This window comes from Cherax quadricarinatus, chromosome 13 (assembly GCF_038502225.1).
Source record: "Cherax quadricarinatus isolate ZL_2023a chromosome 13, ASM3850222v1, whole genome shotgun sequence".
Classification (NCBI taxonomy): Eukaryota; Metazoa; Arthropoda; class Malacostraca; order Decapoda; family Parastacidae; genus Cherax; species Cherax quadricarinatus.
Window position 1 is genome coordinate 8,848,495 of NC_091304.1, and position 22,628 is coordinate 8,871,122.

The following is a 22,628-nucleotide window of genomic DNA, read 5'->3' on the forward strand; positions in this document are numbered from 1 at the left end:
CATTTGGTGGGGTATCTGAGCTTGGGATTTTATTGGCAAGGTTTTGTCCTATAGTGGAGAAGAAATCATTGAGTCTGTTTGCTGTTTCTGTTGGTGGGAGTTGGGGTTCATCTGATTTTGCTAATTTTATTTCGCTATTTCGTGATATCTTTTTTGTTCCCAGAATTTCTGATAGGGTTTTCCAGGTCTTTTTTATATCACCTCGTAAGTTGGATAATCTGTTCTCATAATACAATTTTTTTGCCCTTCTTATCAGGCTGGTTAGGATTGACGAGTAACGTTTTGTTTGGTCTCTGGTTATGTGACCCATTCTGTACTGTTTTTCATATTGGTGTTTTGTATTTATGGATTTGAGAATGCTGGGTGTTAGCCAGGGACTGTTCAGTCTCTTTGCTGTCATCTGTTTAGTTTTTTTAGGGCAGTGCTTGTTATAGAGGTATTGGGTCTTTTTTAGAAAATTATTAATACATTCGTCAATATCTGTATAGATTTCTAGCTCAGTGTGCCAATCAATGTTTGCTAATGCTGTTGTGAAGTTATTAATGGCTGCCTCATTGTGAAGTCTGAAGGTGACTTTAGTAGTGTCTTGGGGTAGTTTACCAAGAGTTGTTATGAGGAAAGTAGGGTAGTGGTCTGTGGTATTATCTGTAATTATGCCTGATTTTAAAGGGGATATGGTGTTGGTCCAGATGTGGTCAAGTAGGGAAACACTAGTCTCTGTAACTCTTGTAGGTTTTGTTACTGTTGGTAGTAACATACAGTTACTCATTGTGTTTGTGAATTCAGTAACATGGGGGTCCTGGTCTTGCAGGAGATTTATATTGAAGTCACCTGAGAGTAGTAAGTGATCTTTGTTCATGCGTGCATCAGTTATCATACTTCCTAGATTTTGACTAAATTGGCTGTTTGACTGTGGAACTCTGTAGATGTTTATCAATGTGAGAGGTTTTTGTAGGTATTTGGATTTGAATTTAGCTATTATATATTCCCCATGTTCATCCCTTGTGCAAGTATTAGTGATACATTCTAGTTGGTCTGAGTAGTATATGGCTGTGCCACCCCCTTGTTGGTCTGGCCTACAGTTGTGTATGGCTGTGTAACCAGGAATGGCATAGACATCTGTACTATCAGGCTTTAGCCAGGTTTCAGTTAGTGTAATGATAGACATATTGGCATGTAAGGAATTTAGTAATGCTATGAGGTCATCGTAATGCTTGCTTAAAGATCTGATATTGTAGTTAAAGATAGTTATGTTGTTGTTGGCACTGAGAAGTGCCTTTGATTGTTCTGCAGTGTAGTAATTACAGTAACTGTTTGATTCATTTAAGTCATTAAATAAGAGGTTGGTATCAGGATCAATGCTTGTAATCATAAGATTTGTAGTGAATCTATAGTTAGAATTAAGTATAAAACAAAGTAAATAGTCTTAAGCTAAAAAAGAGCACCTGAATTATTTAACAAATGTAAAATAATGAGCTAAGGGACTAATACAAATAAAGTGATGATCATATAATAGAGCTTGGGAATATGATAGTAGGTAGTACTATAAAGGTAATTTTTTAAAGTTAGAATTATAGTTTAAAATTATAATAAAAAGGGACTAATATAGGTTGTGGTGAACAAGTATAATTATCAGAGTATATATAAAATATGAAATAATTTTTAAAAACACTTGAAATTTTGGAGTTTCCAGACATAATGGAGAGACTTAGTGCTTACGGATCTCATGGAGAATGTAAACAAACCGAGTGGGGCACAGTGACCGTATTAGAAAGTCAGGTGGGGGGAGCCGTATAGCGAGTTTTGGTCATAATTTGAAATGACCATATTAGTGGAACGCCGAAAGCAAAATGCCATAAAGCGGGGCCCTGCTGTATACTCAAAGGTGGTGCACATATGATGGATGCAGCCTGAGCCTATTGTGTGAGAAAATCATCAATACGTTTTATCTGAGACGTAAGGAGAAGAGCTTGTGTGAAGAATAACAAACTGTGACCTGTTGAAAAAATGGGAAAAGCAGTCAATACAGCTAAATAAAACTAATAAAATGCTAAATAACAGGATTAAGCAGAAAACATGAAAAATGCCACTTAATTATCTTATTATTCATGAGAAAGCCTTATCGTACTATCAAACAGCGTGGGAGCACAACAGAAAGTCATGGATGGTTCAGTAATTCTAAAGAGCACAGTAGGCTTTATAACAAAGATTAGTGGTAAGAGTACATCTGCTGACCCATACAGCTGTAGGGACTCTTCCTTCCAAGATACAGGAAATTATTTTTAAGGGTGGCTATGCCCCAAATCAAGTGTTTAATGCTAATAAGCTATGATTATTTTGGAAGATGCCTAGAACTTCCATCGGCATGCAAAAGAAAAATTGCACCTGAACTCAAGACAGGGTCATTTTTAGCTTGCTGCTGTGCACCAATCCATCAGGTGAATTTAAAGTGCAGACCCATGCTTATGTATTGCCCTAAGAATCCCTGTCCTTTGAAGTGGAAAGATAAAAATGCTTTGATTTTCATTTGGTTGTCTAACTAGTCACCATGGGTGACTGAAGCCTTGTTATTGACGGGTTCAAGCATCAATATTTCTGAAGTCTGGTAATATATGCACAGCTTATATGCATTCTTGATAATTCCTGTACTCATCTTGAATTCTTGCGAGTTGTACAGAAACTAACTTACTGACTGGACTGACTTACTGGACTGATTTGACTGACCTGACTTACTGACTTGACTCATTAAACTTACCGACTTGGCTGACACCTTACTGACTAAACTGACTTGACTTTCTGAATGACTTGTCTGATTGACTTGAATTACTGACAAAGTTAGACTCTTTCATTGAAGAGGACCCTGACAAATCTAGAAGCAATGCTCTGAAACAGGGTCTAGAGCAGCTGACGTCTTATTGTCAGGTGTATAATGTACTGCTGGGTAAAAGAGCCCAGAGATCCATTACAGAATTTATGCACACTCCAGTATAACTATCAACTTTAGTACCAGAACCTTTACCATCCACCTTAGCCCAGTAGGGCCATAGCATAACTCTCCATTCTCTTCACAATCATCAACAAACACCAGCACCCACAATTTAAGGTGAGAAATACTATTATTTCTGTTGTATTTGTAGCCTTAAGCACTAGAAAAGACATAATACACCACGACAATGAACAACAATTACGTAATCATTTCTAGTTTATAAGATCTGAAGACCTAAAAAAGTTGTTTGTCATTTTTGGGGGGTCCTAGGAACATAACCTTATTTTTCCCCAAATTCTAAAGTTTATCAAGCATGACGTTTCTGGAACATAACTACCACGTAAAATCACTCACTCACACTCACTCACTCACTCACACTCACACTCACACTCACACACACACACACACACACACACACACACACACACACACACACACACACACACACACACACTGAGCAGACAGAGTACAGTCTAGGGGGCCAGAGACTACAAACCTCACTCAAGGAAAAAGATCTTGGGGTGAGTATAACACCAGGCACATCTCCTGAAGTGCACATCAACCAAATAACTGCTGCAGCATATAGGCGCCTAGCAAACCTCAGAACAGCATTCCGACATCTTAATAAGGAATTGTTCAGGACCCTGTACACCGTGTACGTTAGGCCCATATCGGAGTATGCGGCACCAGTTTGGAACCCACATCTAGCCAAGCACGTAAAGAAACTAGAGAAAGTGCAAAGGTTTGCAACAAGACTAGTCCCAGAGCTAAGAGGTATGTCCTACGAGGAGAGGTTAAGGGAAATCAACCTGACGACACTGGAGGACAGGAAAGGTAGGGGGACATGATAACGACATACAAAATACTGAGAGGAATTGACAAGGTGAACAAAGACAGGATGTTCCAGAGATGGGACACAGCAACAAGGGGACACAGTTGGAAGCTGAAGACACAGATGAATCACAGGAATGTTAGGAAGTATTTCTTCAGCCACAGAGTAGTCAGGAAGTGGAATAGTTTGGGAAGCGATGTAGTGGGGGCAGGATCGATACATAGCTTTAAGCAGAGGTATGATAAAGCTCACGGTTCAGGGAGAGTGACCTAGTGGCGACCAGTGAAGAGGCAGGGCCAGGAGCTTGGATTCGACCCCTGCAACCTCAACTAGGTCAGTACAACGAGGTGAGTAGACACACACACACAATGAATCGACCCCTGCAACCACAAATAGGTGAGTAGACACACACACACACACACACACACACACACACACACACACACACACACACACACAGACACACACACACACACCCACACACACACCCACACACCCACACACACACCCACACACACACCCACACACACCCACACACACACCCACTCACCCACCCACTCACCCACCCACTCACCCACCCACCCACCCACTCACCCACCCACCCACATACCCACCCACCCACATACCCACCCACCCACATACCCACCCACCCACATACCCACCCACCCACATACCCACCCTCTCCTCACTTAACGACAGAGTTCCGTTCCTAAGACAACATTGGTAAATGAATTCGTCACCAAGTGAGGAGCATACTGTAATGGTAATGGGTTTGTGTCAACCATCTTTAATATTATTTTAATGCCACCTTTGCATCATTTATAGCATTTCTGGTGTAATTTTAAATGTTTATACAGAAATGTACTGTATAGTGTAATAAACAGAATAGAGGAAATCAACTCTAATGTACATTAACCCTTTCAGGGTCCAAGGCCCAAATCTGGAGTCACGCACCAGTGTCCAAGAATTTAAAAAAAAAAAATTTGTTATTTTTTCTTATGAAATCGTAGAGAATCTTTTTGTGAAGGTAATAAAACAAAAAGTACGAAATTTGGTGGAAAATTGACGAAATTATGCTCTCGCGAATTTTGATGTGTCAGTGATATTTACGAATCGGCGATTTTGCCGACTTTGACTCCCATTTTAGGCCAATTACATTATTCCAATCAACCAAATTCTTAGCTATTTCACTAGTATTACTTCTATTCTATCGATTGAGCACAAGAAATTGCCAAGTCAACTATTTCAACTACAAAATAAAGTGATCGGAAATTGTTAATTTGGCCAATTTAATACAAAGTTCAAAATATTCCAATTTCAAAATAGGGTCCAGAATGAACAATGTAGGCATTCCTGGCACTAAACTAACATTTCCTCTGTTCATTAGTTATGTTTTGAGGCTTTACAAATAAATTCCATTTTGATTTTTTATTCACATAATGAATTTTTATTCACACCAAAAAATAGAAGATTTACTGTTATGCAATACTGTAATAATTGTATAAATATCATCACCATATTTGTGAATGTATATTAGACCCACCAGCTGGCGTGTATTAGACGTGTGAGGTCGTTTGTTTACTCTTGAATATCGGCAAAAATTTAACATTTCTACTACTTTGAGCTCAGTTTCAAGCCATTTCCAGTGCTAAAACCAATCAAAATCATCTCTATTTCTGTAATATGTCTTCCATTCTATCAAATGAGACCAAGAAATCGCAAATACAACTATAAAAAACATACGAAAAAACACTGCAAAGTTGCTGTTTTAATCGAAAAATCATGATTTCATTTTTTTCTCTCATTATACACAGTGTGCTGCAGGATCTGTTTTATGTGGTGCACACATACCACATAGATGTATTCTCTCATATCTAGGCCCAAATGTACCACTCACAGTTTATCAGAGTGAGCTGAGCTCATGGCATAGATCTACGGTTTGGACCCTGAACGTAAAGCCGTAGATCTACGGGACGGACCCTGAAAGGGTTAAGTATGCTTACTGGTCACAGAGCCCGTTTTAACTCCAAGTCATTGGTAAACAAGTATATCGCTAAGTGAAGAGAGGCTGTATGTATAAAATGAGATTGCTCAGGTGTGAGAAGCATGTGTGTGCCTGCAGGATGCTGGTATGAACAGGTTGGTTGACCAGGTAGTCAAGAGGAAAACCTGGCCCAGGGCCAGGATGCAATACCCAGTAACTGGTAGCATATATGTTACTACTCAAAAGATTTTTATAAAGCTTATAGTGTTATAATGTATATGTAGTTATTATCTTGACCGTATATATCACAAGTAGATAATACAGTAAATGATGAATAGCCAGAGAATAGATTATAGAGAGTATACAGTAATTATTACCTCATTAAATGTATAAGCCTTGCTTGTACCTCCTAAGGCAGCAAATGTCTCTATCAGAGATGGACTGAGGTAAAACAAGCTTGAAAAACGAGCCACTGATGCTTCATCTTTATTGCCGTCTCCATCCTCTTTACGTCCCCTCATATGACTACGAAGCTCTGCAGACCTTTCAAAATTAACGGTACACTGAGATGAGGAATCACTGGAGGCATTTTCCTCATGGTCATTATGTTGCACATTTGCTGACTGTGTTCTTGTTAAGATGCTAGTTGAGCTCTCATTCTTCTGCATCCTTACCTGTTGAAACATATCACATCACTTCATTATTAAGCTGTTCATTAATGCCAATTTTTTATAAATGATGTACTGTCAAAGTCTTACTAAGTAGTACACAGTGGTGTACTTACAAAACTTTTGGACATGGCTCTGCATGTTGTAATCAAGATTACATAAATTATACTCAGATAATCTAGTCTCTCTGCAAAAGAAAAAACTGCAATAGGGGTGAATAAAACAACTACTGTTTAATGAACAAACAAACAAACTTTATTTCCATAAGGTGGAATACAGTATACAGGCATACCTCACTAATACGGCAGGTTAGGTTCCAGACCACCACTGTAAAGTGAATATCACTTTAAAGCAAATCACAGCCTTTTTTCAATTGCCAGTGCATATAAAAGCCTAAAAACATACATTATAATTAAGTGTGCAATAGCACACTATCATTAACCCTTTCAGGGTCCACAGGCCCTCTCAGAGACTTGTTCTCAGGGTCCCCCAAATTTAAAAAAAAAAAAAAATATTATTTTTTCTTATGAAAAGATAAAGTTTTTTTTCTAAACATTATAGGCTAAACAAAAATTTTTTACCATCAATACTTACCTTGATATGGAGGCATGAAGTTGACAGAAAATGCCCGGTATATGGTAACATCGCTGACTGCCGTCACCCGGTATTATTTTTTTTTGTTTTTTTAGGTACTATTTTCTATTATTTTTTAATTTTTTTTCCAAGTAACTTTTATGGCCTGTGAGACCAATATTAGCACTATTTTGTAAGTTTTTTCTCTTTATTTACTACACAATAACTCCACAAACACTGTTGTCCTTATATTGTTTATAATTGTTTTCACACACAAATGATATAAAATGTTGTTTATTACTATTTTTCTATATTTTATATACACATATACAGTCAAAGGGAATGTTTCTAGAAGTTCTGCAGCCTGTAGAAGTCTCTGAAACATGGTGTCATGCACAGTAGTGTTTTACACTCCTCACACATAAAGCGAGTGTCTCTGCATTGTTATGGGCGCTTTTTTGTATGTGCACAGACATAACACCTCTTCTGAGCCTTTTTCTTGAAAGCAGTAGCAGGCAGTTTTACTAGGAGGTGATCACCATGCTTCAGATGAGAAGGTAGTTGTTGATAATTTAGTGGACAGTCTATTGCAGGTGTTGTTCCTTGGTACTTGAATACTATTTGTCTGATGACAGACAAACAGAATTCGCCATATGATGGTTTGTTTCTGGTCCTCATCTTATTTTTATTTTTTTATTATCACACTGGCCGATTCCCACCAAGGCAGGGTGGCCCGAAAAAGAAAAACTTTCACCATCATTCACTCCATCACTGTCTTGCCAGAAGGGTGCTTTACACTACAGTTTTTAAACTGCAACATTAACACCCCTCCTTCAGAGTGCAGGCACTGTACTTCCCATCTCCAGGACTCAAGTCCGGCCTGCCGGTTTCCCTGAACCCCTTCATAAATGTTACTTTGCTCACACTCCAACAGCACGTCAAGTATTAAAAACAATTTGTCTCCATTCACTCCTATCAAACACGCTCATGCATACCTGCTGGAAGTCCAAGCCCCTCGCACACAAAACCTCCTTTACCCCCTCTCTCCAACCTTTCCTAGGCCGACCCCTACCCCGCCTTCCTTCCACTACAGACTGATACACTCTTGAAGTCATTCTGTTTCGCTCCATTCTCTCTACATGTCCGAACCACCTCAACAACCCTTCCTCAGCCCTCTGGACAACAGTTTTGGTAATCCCGCACCTCCTCCTAACTTCCAAACTACGAATTCTCTGCATTATATTCACACCACACATTGCCCTCAGACATGACATCTCCACTGCCTCCAGCCTTCTCCTCGCTGCAACATTCATCACCCATGCTTCACACCCATATAAGAGCGTTGGTAAAACTATACTCTCATACATTCCCCTCTTTGCCTCCAAGGACAAAGTTCTTTGTCTCCACAGACTCCTAAGTGCACCACTCACTCTTTTTCCCTCATCAATTCTATGATTCACCTCATCTTTCATAGACCCATCCGCTGACACGTCCACTCCCAAATATCTGAATACATTCACCTCCTCCATACTCTCTCCCTCCAATCTGATATTCAATCTTTCATCACCTAATCTTTTTGTTAACCTCATAACCTTACTCTTTCCTGTATTCACCTTTAATTTTCTTCTTTTGCACACCCTACCAAATTCATCCACCAATCTCTGCAACTTCTCTTCAGAATCTCCCAAGAGCACAGTGTCATCAGCAAAGAGCAGCTGTGACAACTCCCACTTTGTGTGTGATTCTTTATCTTTTATTATATTATAAGCATTGAGCATGGAAATGTCCAGAAGATGGAAAAAGAGTTTTATGTGCCACTTATAGCTCTTGCAAACACAATCAGCAAACCCAATCTGCATGTCATATTTGTCCACTGAGCTAGAAATGCTAAAAATGCTAGATCTGCTTTACACAGCATTGGAAAATAAGGAATATCCACTAGGAATTTTTATTGACCTAAGAAAAGCTTTTGACACAGTAGACCACGGCATCCTACTCCACAAACTTGACCATTATGGTATAAGAGGCCATGCGCTTGCATATTTCAAATCTTACCTTACTAATAGGTATCAGTATGTCACCATTAAAGACACAGCATCAACAACACAGCCACTTGATACTGGAGTTCCGCAGGGAAGTGTCCTTGGTCCCCTGCTCTTCCTCATATACATCAATGATCTTCCAAACGTATCTCGACACCTGAACCCCATTCTCTTTGCTGACGACACGACTTATGTCATCTCTCACCCTAATCTTGCAACCCTCAACACCATTGTTAATGAGGAACTGATCAAAATATCGACTTGGATGACAGCCAATAAACTTACGCTTAACGTTGACAAAACCTACTACATTATGTTTGGTAGCAGAGCAGGAGATGCGCAAATTAACATTAAGATTGACAACACTCTAATTGCCAGGCATAATGAGGGCAAATTCCTAGGCCTATACCTTGACAACAACCTGAACTTCAGCACCCATATCCAACACATAACCAAAAAAGTATCCAAAACGGTTGGGATCCTCTCCAAGATACGATACTACGTGCCGCAAACTGCCCTTCTCACACTATACCATTCACTTATATATCCATACCTCACCTATGCTATCTGTGCTTGGGGTTCAACTGCAGCAACACACCTAAAGCCAATAATAACCCAACAAAAGCCGCAGTAAGAATAATCACTAAATCCCATCCCTGGCAACACACCCCCCCACTCTTCATAGATCTAAACTTACTCCCTGTTCAGTACATCCACACTTACTACTGTGCAATCTACATATACAGGACCTTAAATTCCAATATTAACCTTGACCTAAAATGCTTTCTTGATAGTTGTGACAGAACCCACAGGCACAACACCAGACACAAACATCTCTATGACATTCCCCGTGTCCGACTAAACCTTTACAAAAATTCAATGTATGTCAAAGGCCCTAAAATCTGGAACACCCTACCTGAAAATTCCAAAACTGCAGACACAGTCATCAACTTCAAAACTACCATCAGAAAACATCTTATCTCCCTGATACACCCTGTCAACTAATAATACGAATACCACCTGGTGGTTCACACTTGCACTCACTCACCCATTTGTCCATAAACAGAAATATCAATCTCAATCTCAAAATAATGAATCTTAACTAGTCATAAGTTGGCCTGTGATACTCCAATACTGAAACTATGTATAGTGCCAAAACAAAAGCATTCACATTGCTAAACTCACAACTAGTATTTAGTCACTTAGCCATAATACCAACTTACCTCATAATTTTGTAACATTTTAAACCTAAGATTTAATATAAGTCTGCCCAAAATGCCTAGCCATGCTAGGCATTCTAGTGGTACACTCTGTAATTATTATTTTACTACATGTAAACCACACAATAACCAAATTCCGTATACTCAGCATTGTAATACTTATAGAGAATAAACTTTGAATTTGAATATTGAGGGTGTAATCAATCACAGCTGCAGGTTTTAAAATGGGTTCATTGTTCTCTCTATGCTGCCTGCCAGCGTTTGTCATTTCGTTAGGGTGAACTGATGACAACAGTGACATCTTGTTTGTCATGCCACCGAAAGGCCATGATGTCACTGGCAGCAAACGCCTGAACCTCACCTTTACAAGTGCCAGCGTCAAACCTGGGCATATATTTACGATTTGCACGCACTGTGCCACACACATCTGTCATGTTCACTAGCAAAAAATCACTGATTGAGGGGCTTGTGTACCAGTTATCAGTATATAATATATGCCCCTTACCAAGGTATGGTTCTATCATTGTTCTAACCACATCACCAGAGATGCCCAATAACTTCCTGGTATTTTGCAAAGTATTACTTCCAGTGTATACAATAATATCTAATACCAGACCACTGTAACAATCACAAAGCACAAACAACTTTATACCAAAGCATTTCCTCTTGCCTGGTATGTACTGCTTGAAAGAGTCTTCCTTTGAACAGAATCAAAGACTCGTCAATTACAAGCTTCCTGAAGGGATAAAAATACATATTGAATTTCTCTTTCAGATACACAAACACATTCCTAATCTTATATAACCTGTCGTTTCTGTCAGGCCTGGTTTTGTCTGAGAAGTGAAGCATACGTAATAGTAGCACAAATCGATTCACTCCCATTATATCACTGAAACCTGGGGTTGCAATCAGGCGGTCTGTTGACCAGTATGATTTCACACTGTACAGTGGACCCCCGCATAACGATGGCATCACATAGCGATTTTTCCACATACCGATTACTTTTATCGCAAAATTTTTGCCGCGCATACCGATTAAAAACCCGCTTACCGATTTTCGTCCGAGACGCGTCCAATGTGCCCTCAGCCAGCCTCACATGTGCCGGCCGTCCCATTGTTTACCAGCCAGCCTCCGCGGTAACATCCAAGCATACACTCGGAATATTTCGTATTATTACAGTGTTTTCGGTGCTGTTTCTGGAAAATAAGTGACCATGGGCCCCAAGAAAGCTTCTAGTGCCAACCCTGTGGTAAAAAGGGTGAGAATTAGTATGGAAATTAAGAAAGATTTTGAAGGGTTTGGGGCTAACCCTGAGAAGCCTATGCCAGTTGTGGAATCCATTGTGCCTACTTCAAAGATTAAGGAAATGTGTGCACAGTGGGTTGAACTGCAAACCTTTATAGATGAAAATCACCCTGACACAGCTGTTGCAAGCCATGCTGGTGACTATTTCAATGACAATGTTGTGGCCCATTTTAGACAAATCGTAAAGGAACGGGAGGTACAGAGCTCTATGGACAGATTTGTTGTGCGACAGAGGTCCAGTGACTCTCAAGCTGGTCCTAGTGGCATTAAAAGAAGAAGGGAAGTAACCCCGGAAAAGGACTTGCTACCTCAAGTCGTAATGGAAGGGGATTCCCCTTCTAAACAGTAAGAAGATAATGCTCTCCCCTCCTCCCATCCCATCAATCATCACCAGATCTTCAATAAAAGTAAGTGTCATGTAATTGTGCATGCCTTTTTCAGTTTGTGTGTATTAAAATTAACATTTCATGTGGTAAAAAAAAATTTTTTTCATACTTTTGGGCGTCTTGCACGGATTAATTTTATTTCCATTATTTCTTATGGGGAAAATTCATTCGCATAACGATTATTTCGCATAACAATTATCCCTCTTGCACGGATTAAAATCGTTAACCGGGGGTCCACTGTACTTATACACATGTGGCATAAGCATTATTGTGGCAAAGAAAAGATACATCTCAGCCACAGTTGTCTCCTTCCACCTGTGTAGCCGTGAGCTTGGTGAAAGCATTGTGTTTGCCATGGTGTACTCGTAGTATCTGTTACTTTCCCCTGACAATAATTTCCATCAGGGGTTCGTCAAAGAATAACTCGAAACATTCCAGTTCAGCGGCATTGTTCCCCAGTGTACAACATGGCCGTATTCCATTGGCTTTCATCAAACTGGTGGGGATTTGGAACAAAATTGATAGCTTCCTGACAATCCCAGGTGTGGTCTGCTGGTGGGTATTGGACAATGACAGGTGGTTGTGGAGGCTGGTGTGGTGGGTGGGTGGGGGATGGTGGCCTTTGTTGTAGATCAGCTGAGGCAGCGGTGTGGGTGGCAGCATGGCCCACTGCTGGTGCCTCACCACCGGCACCACCACTACCACCACCATGCACATTTTCCATCCCAAATGCAACACTATCATCGTCATTGTCACTGTCTGTTCCTGTTGTACAGCCACGGGATGTACTCCAAGATGTACTCCTTCCCCTTGGAATAGCATATGGCACACTACCAGAGTACATATATCGTCGTATATACCGACGCTTCACTGGAGAATAATGGACTTCACTATCACTACTGGAACTGGTTTCAAGAGCTTGTAGTTCATATTCGCTATCACTATCATCTCCAATGCTCACATCTTAGTCCGGGATTTGGGAAAATAGGAGTTTCCACTTTGATTCTGGTACGACTGAACGTGAACAAGACAGCCCAGCAGCAGAGGAGGAAGGCTGAGGGTCGTCTGGGTTTTCCTCACTATTACCGATATTATGGTCATTAGTTTCGGTCAAAACCTCACCAAAACCTTGAAACTCATCTTCACTGGTACTTCCATCTGTTCCAGTGTCCCAATTCGCCGAGGAGTGAGGAGCTTCTTACTGCGAGGCATGGCGAACAAAGTCTACTAAAATGGCGTTCCCACAATGCGCCACTGGGTCACAGATTTTTTTTCTACCGCGCACACTGACCACACACACCCATTCTCTCACATCTAGGCCTACCAGCCTTTTCCCGCAAGATTTGAAGGTGCTAGAATTTATGCGTACTAGTACGTCAAGGACCCGGTGCGTAAACCATACTAGTACGGCTGAAACCCTGAAAGGGTTAAGTGTGCAATAGCACACTGAATGACAGTTATTGAATGGTAGGGCTAGTTGCTGCTGAAGGATGGGGTGGCTGTGTCACTTTCTAATACGAAACAACAAAGAAGTTCGCCTCATGACTGAAGCTTCATTTTGTAGCGTACTATACTGTTTGATAGTATTTTATCCACTACAGAACTTCTTTCAAAATTGAGGTCAATCCTCTTTAATTAAGCCTCCCACTACTATTAAGTAAGCCAACGTAGTGTTCCAAATCCTTCATTGTCATTTCTGCAATGTTCATTGGATCTTTGTCACAAGTGCACAAATGCTCTAAACAGACTGAGCTCAGGTAACAAAACGGCACTGGTCAGCTGATGTGCGCATCACAGCCCAAAATAATAAACATGAATATAAATGAAAAGCGCTGTTTTAGCGAAGTACTGCATTAGTGAGGCATGTCTGTTTTATACAAATAGGGTGACTGACATATATAAACTATTTTATAGAAAGCTTATTATGCAAGGCATTTTGGGCAGCCTTAAAGCTAAATTATGATTACTAGTACAGTGGAACCTCTACTTACGAGTACTACTCACCTAATTGTGGCTGCAGGGGTCAAGACTAAGCTCCTGGCCCCACCTCTTCACTGATCGCTACTAGGTCCTCTCTCTCTCTCTGCTTCCTGAGCTTTGTCATACCTCGTCTTAAAGCTATGTGCGAGTTTTTCGAGATACGAGCAGTCACTCGGTCGATTTTTTGCTTCCAGACGCGAGAGAAATTTCCAGATATGAGCGGGCCTCAAGGGAGGTTCCTTGATGCTGGTGAGGGGCTCTTGCTCTAGGGAATTTGATCCCAGTTGTTTGTTGGGCTATCTTATTGAAACCTGGGCAATGTACGTTGGAAAAATGCTTCTTAACGTACACCAATAATGAAAGAATTTGGATCATAAATAATGGATTTTACTTCTCAGCCATTAGCCTCCCCTTAGTGGTATATTTTCATATGGTTATGTTTGTATTCTCGTTTTCTTGGCCTCATTTCATAGAATGGAAAATATACTAAAGAAACAGATATGATTTTGATTGGTTTCATGACGAAAAATACCTTGAAATTGAGATCAAAGCAGCAGAAATGTTTGATTCTTCGGTGATGTTCAAGAGCAAACAAATGACGTCACCTTCCAATACCCGTCCGACTGGCACTGCCCCTCAACCTTCACATACTGGAAATCTCTTCAACACGCTAGGAAAAGTGGGAGCAGATATTTTGAGGTAGCAGTGGCAGACCTTGTACCTTGAAAACAACCTTGTACCCTGGTAACAACAACAATGGCCACTGTCACCACCACTAGCCACAGAATAATTAAAATGGTTATAACTGACCATAATTTTTAACCCTTAAACGGTCCAAATAGTTTTTTACACATTTTCAGCTGTAAAAAAAAAAAGATGATGTACATTTTTTTACATACTTTCAAATGTTGAAAAAACGTATATGTAAGTTTGGACTGTTTAAGGGTTAAAGGGGTGGACCGGTAAGCCAGCGAAAGGCCTTGGTCAGATGACCAAAAATCCCAAAGGCGGGTCATCATCTCCACAAAAGTCATTATATTAGACCTTAGTCACTAAGGTCTAATATAATTGCACTAAGGCTTAGTGCAATTACAAGTGAGAGTCTTGTTCTATTTTAAATTTGTATTTTTATATTACTAGTTTATACCTAGTTGTACTTTAGTTCATTCCAGCACAACACATAGACAACATCAACTTCATTATGTGTAGTAGTGACTATACTCTATATGACCAAAATACTCTAGCTATATACTTATCCAAGCTTCCCACCACTACAGATATCAGTACTAGAACTCAACACATAACTCAGGATATAAATAACCATAATTTAAACCTAGAAGATGATTGATCACGTTGACCCTGATCTAAACCTCCATAATCTGACACACAATCAAAACCTATTGGAAAGTAACTGCCTTTATTACACAGCATCACAAGCCAGCACTATCCTAAACAATGCTAAAAGTCTATCAGTACTTAACTACAACATCAGATCCTTAAGCAAACACTATGATGACCTCCTGGCACTCCTTGAATCACTAAAGACACCCTTCTCCTGCATTATTCTTACTGAGACCTGGCTTAAGCAGGACACAATAGATATCTACCCTCTACCAGGATACACAGCAATTCACAACTGCAGACCAAACCAAGTTGGGGGTGGTATTGCAATCTATTACTCTAACCAACTATCTTGTACTAGCACCACTTGCTTTAGTGATGAATAAGGGGAATACATTTTTGCTAATTTTACTGTAAAAAACCTTAAGACACCTATAACAATCGGTGCCATTTACCAGATACCTCACACAAACATCCCAAATTTCAGTGAGAAATTAAAGTCACTAATAACAAACAGACAAATGAATAAGCACCACCTTCTCTTAGCTGGAGACTTCAACATCAACCTTGGCTTACTAGATGATCAGCCTGTAACTGATTTCATCAACAATATGAACAACACACTTCTCATACCATTACCTGTAAATATAAAAGAAACACTACCTGTTTATAAATTCAAGTCTCTTCTCAAAGATCACTTACTCACCCAAAACCAAATAAATACTGAATAACTGAACCTTATAAATTGTATATCTTAAATGTTTCTCACAATTATATCACATAAATGTTAAACCTAAAACCCAATCTAACTTTATTATTTTTTAAATACACTACCTAACAGAATACTCCATTCTACTGAATTTACAACAATGCATGCAACCATATGACCTGTCTTTGTAATACTCACTTGAGCTTTATAGTAATCAGTTTACATTAATGTTTTTTACTGATTTCATCATTGCTTAGTTAATCTTAAGTTAATTTTAAGCCAGCCCGTAATGCTATGCATAGTATAAGTGGCTTTGGCATGCTGCTCTTCTGTATTTTTTTGTACCTCTGTAAGTGTGCTCAAATTATAAATAAATAAATAAATAACTAAACCAACCAGGGTCACTGAGACAAGTGCAACCATAATAGACCACATATGGACCAATATACTAGCCCCCCTTAAATCAGGGATAATCACAGATAGCACTACAGACCACTACCCTACCTTCCTCCTGACAAACATTAATAAACCACCACTTGAATACAACAAAGTCTCATTTAGACTCCATGACGAGGCCTCAATAAGGAAGTTCACAACTGACCTCGAGATTGTTGACTGGCCTACAGAATTCTCCAAGGCCAATGGTATTGATGAATGGACAGACATTTTTCTTAACAAATTACTTAGACTATACAACAAACATTGTCCTATAAAAACGAAACAGATCACAAACAAACGGCTTGGTTGCCCATGGCTAACCAGCACCATTCTGAAATCCACTGACAAGAAACACCAATATGAAAAGCAATATAGACAGGGCTTAATACACAAAGATATTCTTAAACACTATTCATCAGCTCTCACCAAAGTAATAAAGAAAGCCAAACAACTATACTACTCCAGTAGATTCACAGACACTAGAGGAGATATAAAAAAGACCTGGAGAACACTCTCTCATTTTCTAGGGACCCACAAACTGAATAAAACCAAGAATATTGTCCTAACTAAACCTAATGAAACACCACTACATCCCACTGACACAGCTAACAAGATAAACGACTTCTTCTCAACCATAGGATCTAATCTCGCCAATAAAATCCCACATACTAATGCCCATGCCAGGGACTACCTAGATGGGAATTTCCCAAATTCCTTCTATCTTGCACCAACTGAGCCCTCGGAAGTCACCGAGATTATAAAGTCACTTAAAAACAACTCAGGGAATCTGTCTAATGTCCCACCATTACTGTACAAGCGAGCGGCCCATATCCTTTCACATGCTATTTCATTACTTTTTAACAAGTCACTAGAAACTAGCACCTTCCCAAAACTACTCAAGATGGCAAGGGTTACACCAATACACAAAGGTGGTGACCCTACAGACTTAAACAACTATAGGCCAATATCAAACTTACCATTGCTATCCAAAATCTTTGAGAAACTCGTGCACAGGAGACTATATTCATCTATAACAGCACAAAACATACTCAACCCCTGCCAATTTGGATTTAGGAAAAATAAAAGCACTAATGATGCAATCATAAAAATGCTAGATCTGCTTTACACAGCATTGGAAAATAAGGAATATCCACTAGGAATTTTTGACCTAAGAAAAGCTTTTGACACAGTAGACCACGACATCCTACTCCACAAACTTGACCATTACGGTATAAGAGGCCATGCGCTTGCTTATTTTAAATCTTACCTTACTAATAGATATCAGTATGTTACCGTTAAAGACACAGCATCAACAACACGGCCACTTGATACTGGAGTTCCACAGGGAAGTGTCCTTGGTCCTCTGCTCTTCCTCATATACATCAATGATCTTCCAAACGTATCCCAACACCTGAAACCCATTCTCTTTGCTGACAACACGACTTATGTCATCTCTCACCCTAATCTTGCCACCCTCAACACCATTGTTAATGAGGAGCTGATCAAAATATCGACTTGGATGACAGCCAATAAACTTACGCTTAACACTGACAAAACCTACTATATTATGTTTGGTAGCAGAGCAGGAGATGCACAAATTAACATTAAGATCGACATAACGAGGGCAAATTCCTAGGCCTATACCTTGACAACAACCTGAATTTCAGCACCCATATCCAATACATAACCAAAAAAGTATCCAAAACAGTTGGGATCCTCTCCAAGATACGATACTACGTGCCGCAAAATGCCCTTCTCACACTATACCACTCACTTATTTATCCATACCTCACCTATGCTATTTGTGCTTGGGGATCAACTGCAGCAACACACCTAAAGCCAATAATAACCCAACAAAAAGCTGCAGTATGAATAATCACTAAATCCCATCCCTAGCAACACCCCCCCCCCACTCTTCATAGATCTAAACTTACTCCCTGTTCAGTACATCCACACTTACTACTGTGCAATCTACATCTACAGGACCTTAAACTCCAATATCAACCTTGACCTAAAACGCTTTCTTGATAGTTGTGACAGAACCCACAGGCATAACACCAGACACAAACATCTCTACGACATTCCCCATGTCCGACTAAACCTTTACAAAAATTCAATGTATGTCAAAGGCCCCAAAATCTGGAACACCCTACCTGAGAACTCTAGAACTGCAGACACATTCATCACCTTCAAAACTACCATTAGAAAACATCTTATCTCCCTGATAAACCCCATCAACTAACTACACGAATACCGCCTGGTGGTTCACACTTACACTCACTCACCCATTTGACCATAAACAGAAATATTAATCTCAATCTTAAAATAATGAATCCTATGATACTCCAATACTGAAACTATGTACTGTGCCAAAACAAAAGCATTCACATTGCTAAACTTACAAACTAGTATTTAGTCACTTAGCCATAATACCAACTTACCTCATAATTTGTAATATTTTAAAATAATTAAACTAAGTCCATGCCCATATGACAACAGAAAAATGCAAACTCCCTTCCTGTAAGTTTTTTCACCCTGAACTGTGTACCTCTTCAGTACAGGAAAGACTGTGCTATAACTTAAATTGCCAGGCATACCATCTAAAGGGGACAAAAAGATACAAAACATCCAGGCCATGGGAAAACCTTGGTAGCCACAGCCACTCAAGAGGGAGAGGTTTTTTAGTGCCAGGAAGGAAAAAAAACTGGCAGGAAATGGCAGAAATCGTACACCAAATCCAGTCATTCCTGGAGTGGAACCACAGTCGATGGCCTCGACTCCAAACCAACAGATACAGATACTAATGCCGGAAAAAAATCCCCCCCCAGTACCAACAATACCACCAGTCCGATAACATTCTTCTTTGCAAATATACAGGGTCTAAAGCCAGCAACAAACAACAAAATACCTTTCATCCGTGGACTGCTTGCAGAGGCAAAGGCAATGTTCGCGGCTTTCACTGAGACCCACATAAAGGATCACTTGGACAACGAAATATGGATCCCAGGTTACAACCTATACAGATGTGACAGAGTGAACAGGCAAAGGGGGGGGGGGGTTGGCCTGTACATTGCAGAGTCATTTGTTTGCACAGAACTGCTTAATGCCTCAAATGATGTAGTGGAAGTTTTAGCAGTAAAGGTCGAGAACCAAAACCTAGTCATTGTGGTAGTCTACAAGCCTCCGGATGCAACATCCCAGCAATTCCAGGAACAGCTGTTAAAAATTGACCACTGTCTGGAAAATCTTCCAGCTCCTGCACCCAACATCTTGCTCCTGGGGGATTTCAACTTAAGGCACCTAAAATGGAGGAATGTAGCATATAATATTGTTGCAGAAATAACACCAGGAGGCAGCTCTGATGAAAACTCACACTCACACGAACTTTTAAATCTCTGCACAAAATTCAATTTAAACCAGAAAATAATAGAGCCTACTAGACTGGAGAATACACTAGACCTCATCTTCACTAACAATGATGATCTAATAAGAAATGTCACCATATCAAAAACAATATACAGTGGACCCCCGCATAACGATCACCTCCAAATGCGACCAATTATGTAAGTGTATTTGTGTAAGTGCGTTTGTACGTGTATGTTTGGGGGTCTGAAATGGACTAATCTACTTCACAATATTCCTTATGGGAACAAATTCGGTCAGTACTGGCACCTGAACATACTTCTGGAGTGAAAAAATATCGTTAACCGGGGGTCCACTGTACTCAGATAACAACATAATCGAGGTTCAGACATGTATGCGTGGAGCCCCAGACCGACATAATGAGACTAGTCACGAGGGAGCATTCACCAAATTCAACTTCAATAACAAAAACATAAAGTGCGACCAAGTAAACCAAGTCCTAACCGATATAACTGGGAAGAAATATTAAGCAACACAGACCCCAACTTATGCATAGAACAGATTAACTCGGTGGCACTCGATGTATGCACAAGGCTTATTCCTCTAAGAAAAAGGAGGAGCAGATGTAAAATAGAAAGAGACAGGCGCTCCCTTTACAGGCGACAGAAAAGAATAACAGAGCAGCTAAAAGAGGTCAATATATCTGAAATGCTTAGGGAGACACTGGTCAGAGAAATAGCAAGCATCGAACTTAAGCTAAAAGAATCCTTTAGGAGCCAGGAATCGCGGGAAGAACTAAAAGCCATAAATGAAATCAAAAGAAACCCAAAGTATTTCTTCTCCTACGCCAAATCAAAATCGAGAACAACGTCCAGTATTGGGCCCCTACTTAAACAAGATGGGTCCTACACAGATGACAGCAAGGAAATGAGTGAACTACTCAAGTCCCAATATGACTCAGTTTTTAGCAAGCCGCTAACCAGACTGAGAGTCGAAGATCAAAATGAATTTTTTATGAGAGAGCCATAAAATTTGATTAACACAAGCCTATCCGATGTTATCCTGACGCCAAATGACTTCGAACAGGCGATAAATGACATGCCCATGCACTCTGCCCCAGGGCCAGACTCATGGAACTCTGTGTTCATCAAGAACTGCAAGAAACCCCTATCACGAGCCTTTTCCATCCTATGGAGAGGGAGCATGGACACGGGGGTCATCCCACAGTTACTAAAAACAACAGACATAGCCCCACTCCACAAAGGGGGCAGTAAAGCAACAGCAAAGAAGTACAGACCAATAGCACTAACATCCCATATCATAAAAATCTTTGAAAGGGTCCTAAGAAGCAAGATCACCACCCATCTAGAAACCCATCAGTTACACAACCCAGGGCAACATGGGTTTAGGACAGGTCGCTCCTGTCTGTCTCAACTATTGGATCACTATGACAAGGTCCTAAATGCACTAGAAGACAAAAAGAATGCAGATGTAATATATACAGACTTTGCAAAAGCCTTCGACAAGTGTGACCATGGCGTAATAGCGCACAAAATGCGTGCTAAAGGAATAACAGGAAAAGTCGGTCGATGGATCTATAATTTCCTCACTAACAGAACACAGAGAGTAGTAGTCAACAGAGTAAAGTCCGAGGCAGCTACGGTGAAAAGCTCTGTTCCACAAGGCACAGTACTCGCTCCCATCTTGTTCCTCATCCTCATATCCGACATAGACAAGGATGTCAGCCACAGCACCGTGTCTTCCTTTGCAGATGACACCCGAATCTGCATGACAGTGTCTTCCATTGCAGACACTGCAAGGCTCCAGGCGGACATCAACCAAATCTTTCAGTGGGCTGCAGAAAACAATATGAAGTTCAACGATGAGAAATTTAAATTACTCAGATGTGGTAAACATGAGGAAATTAAATCTTCATCAGAGTACAAAACAAATTCTGACCACAAAATAGAGCGAAACACCAACATCAAAGACCTGGGAGTGATCATGTCGGAGGATCTCACCTTCAAGGACCATAACATTGTATCAATCGCATCTGCTAGAAAAATGACAGGATGGATAATGAGAACCTTCAAAACTAGGGAGGCCAAGCCCATGATGACACTCTTCAGGTCACTTCTTCTATCTAGGCTGGAATACTGGTGCACACTAACAGCACCTTTCAAGGCAGGTGAAATTGCCGACCTAGAAAATGTACAGAGAACTTTCACGGCGCGCATAACGGAGATAAAACACCTCAAATACTGGGAGCGCTTGAGGTTCCTAAACCTGTATTCCCTGGAACGCAGGAGGGAGAGATACATGATTATATACACCTGGAAAATCCTAGAGGGACTAGTACCGAACTTGCACACGAAAATCACTCACTACGAAAGCAAAAGACTTGGCAGACGATGCACCATCCCCCCAATGAAAAGCAGGGGTGTCACTAGCACGTTAAGAGACCATACAATAAGTGTCAGGGGCCCGAGACTGTTCAACTGCCTCCCAGCACACATAAGGAGGATTACCAACAGACCCCTGGCAGTCTTCAAGCTGGCACTGGACAAGCACCTAAAGTCAGTTCCTGATCAGCCGGGCTGTGGCTCGTACGTTGGTTTGCGTGCAGCCAGCAGCAACAGCCTGGTTGATCAGGCTCTGATCCACCAGGAGGCCTGGTCACAGACCGGGCCGCGGGGGCGTTGACCCCCGGAACTCTCTCCAGGTAAACTCCAGGTAAGTCAGCCCGAAGTGCCTAGCCACGCTAGGCGTTTTAGTGGTACACTCTGTAATCATTATTTAAC

General features: G+C 40.5%; 1 protein-coding gene across 3 annotated transcripts in view; it reads right to left on the bottom strand.

Annotated features, from left to right (window-relative positions):
- Positions 1-22,628, bottom strand: part of LOC128688736 (E3 ubiquitin-protein ligase Mdm2) — an 84,326-nt gene that overhangs the window by 56,217 nt on the left and 5,481 nt on the right. For 2 of the 3 annotated variants that reach the window (XM_070084455.1, XM_070084456.1), the window contains exon 2: positions 6,180-6,476. In XM_070084455.1, coding sequence (XP_069940556.1) covers positions 6,180-6,470 — 291 coding nt within the window. In that variant the 5' untranslated portion in view covers positions 6,471-6,476. Of the gene's footprint in view, positions 1-6,179; positions 6,477-14,000; positions 14,690-22,628 lie in introns of those variants that run through there. The other variant, XM_070084457.1, reaches the window with a different exon arrangement.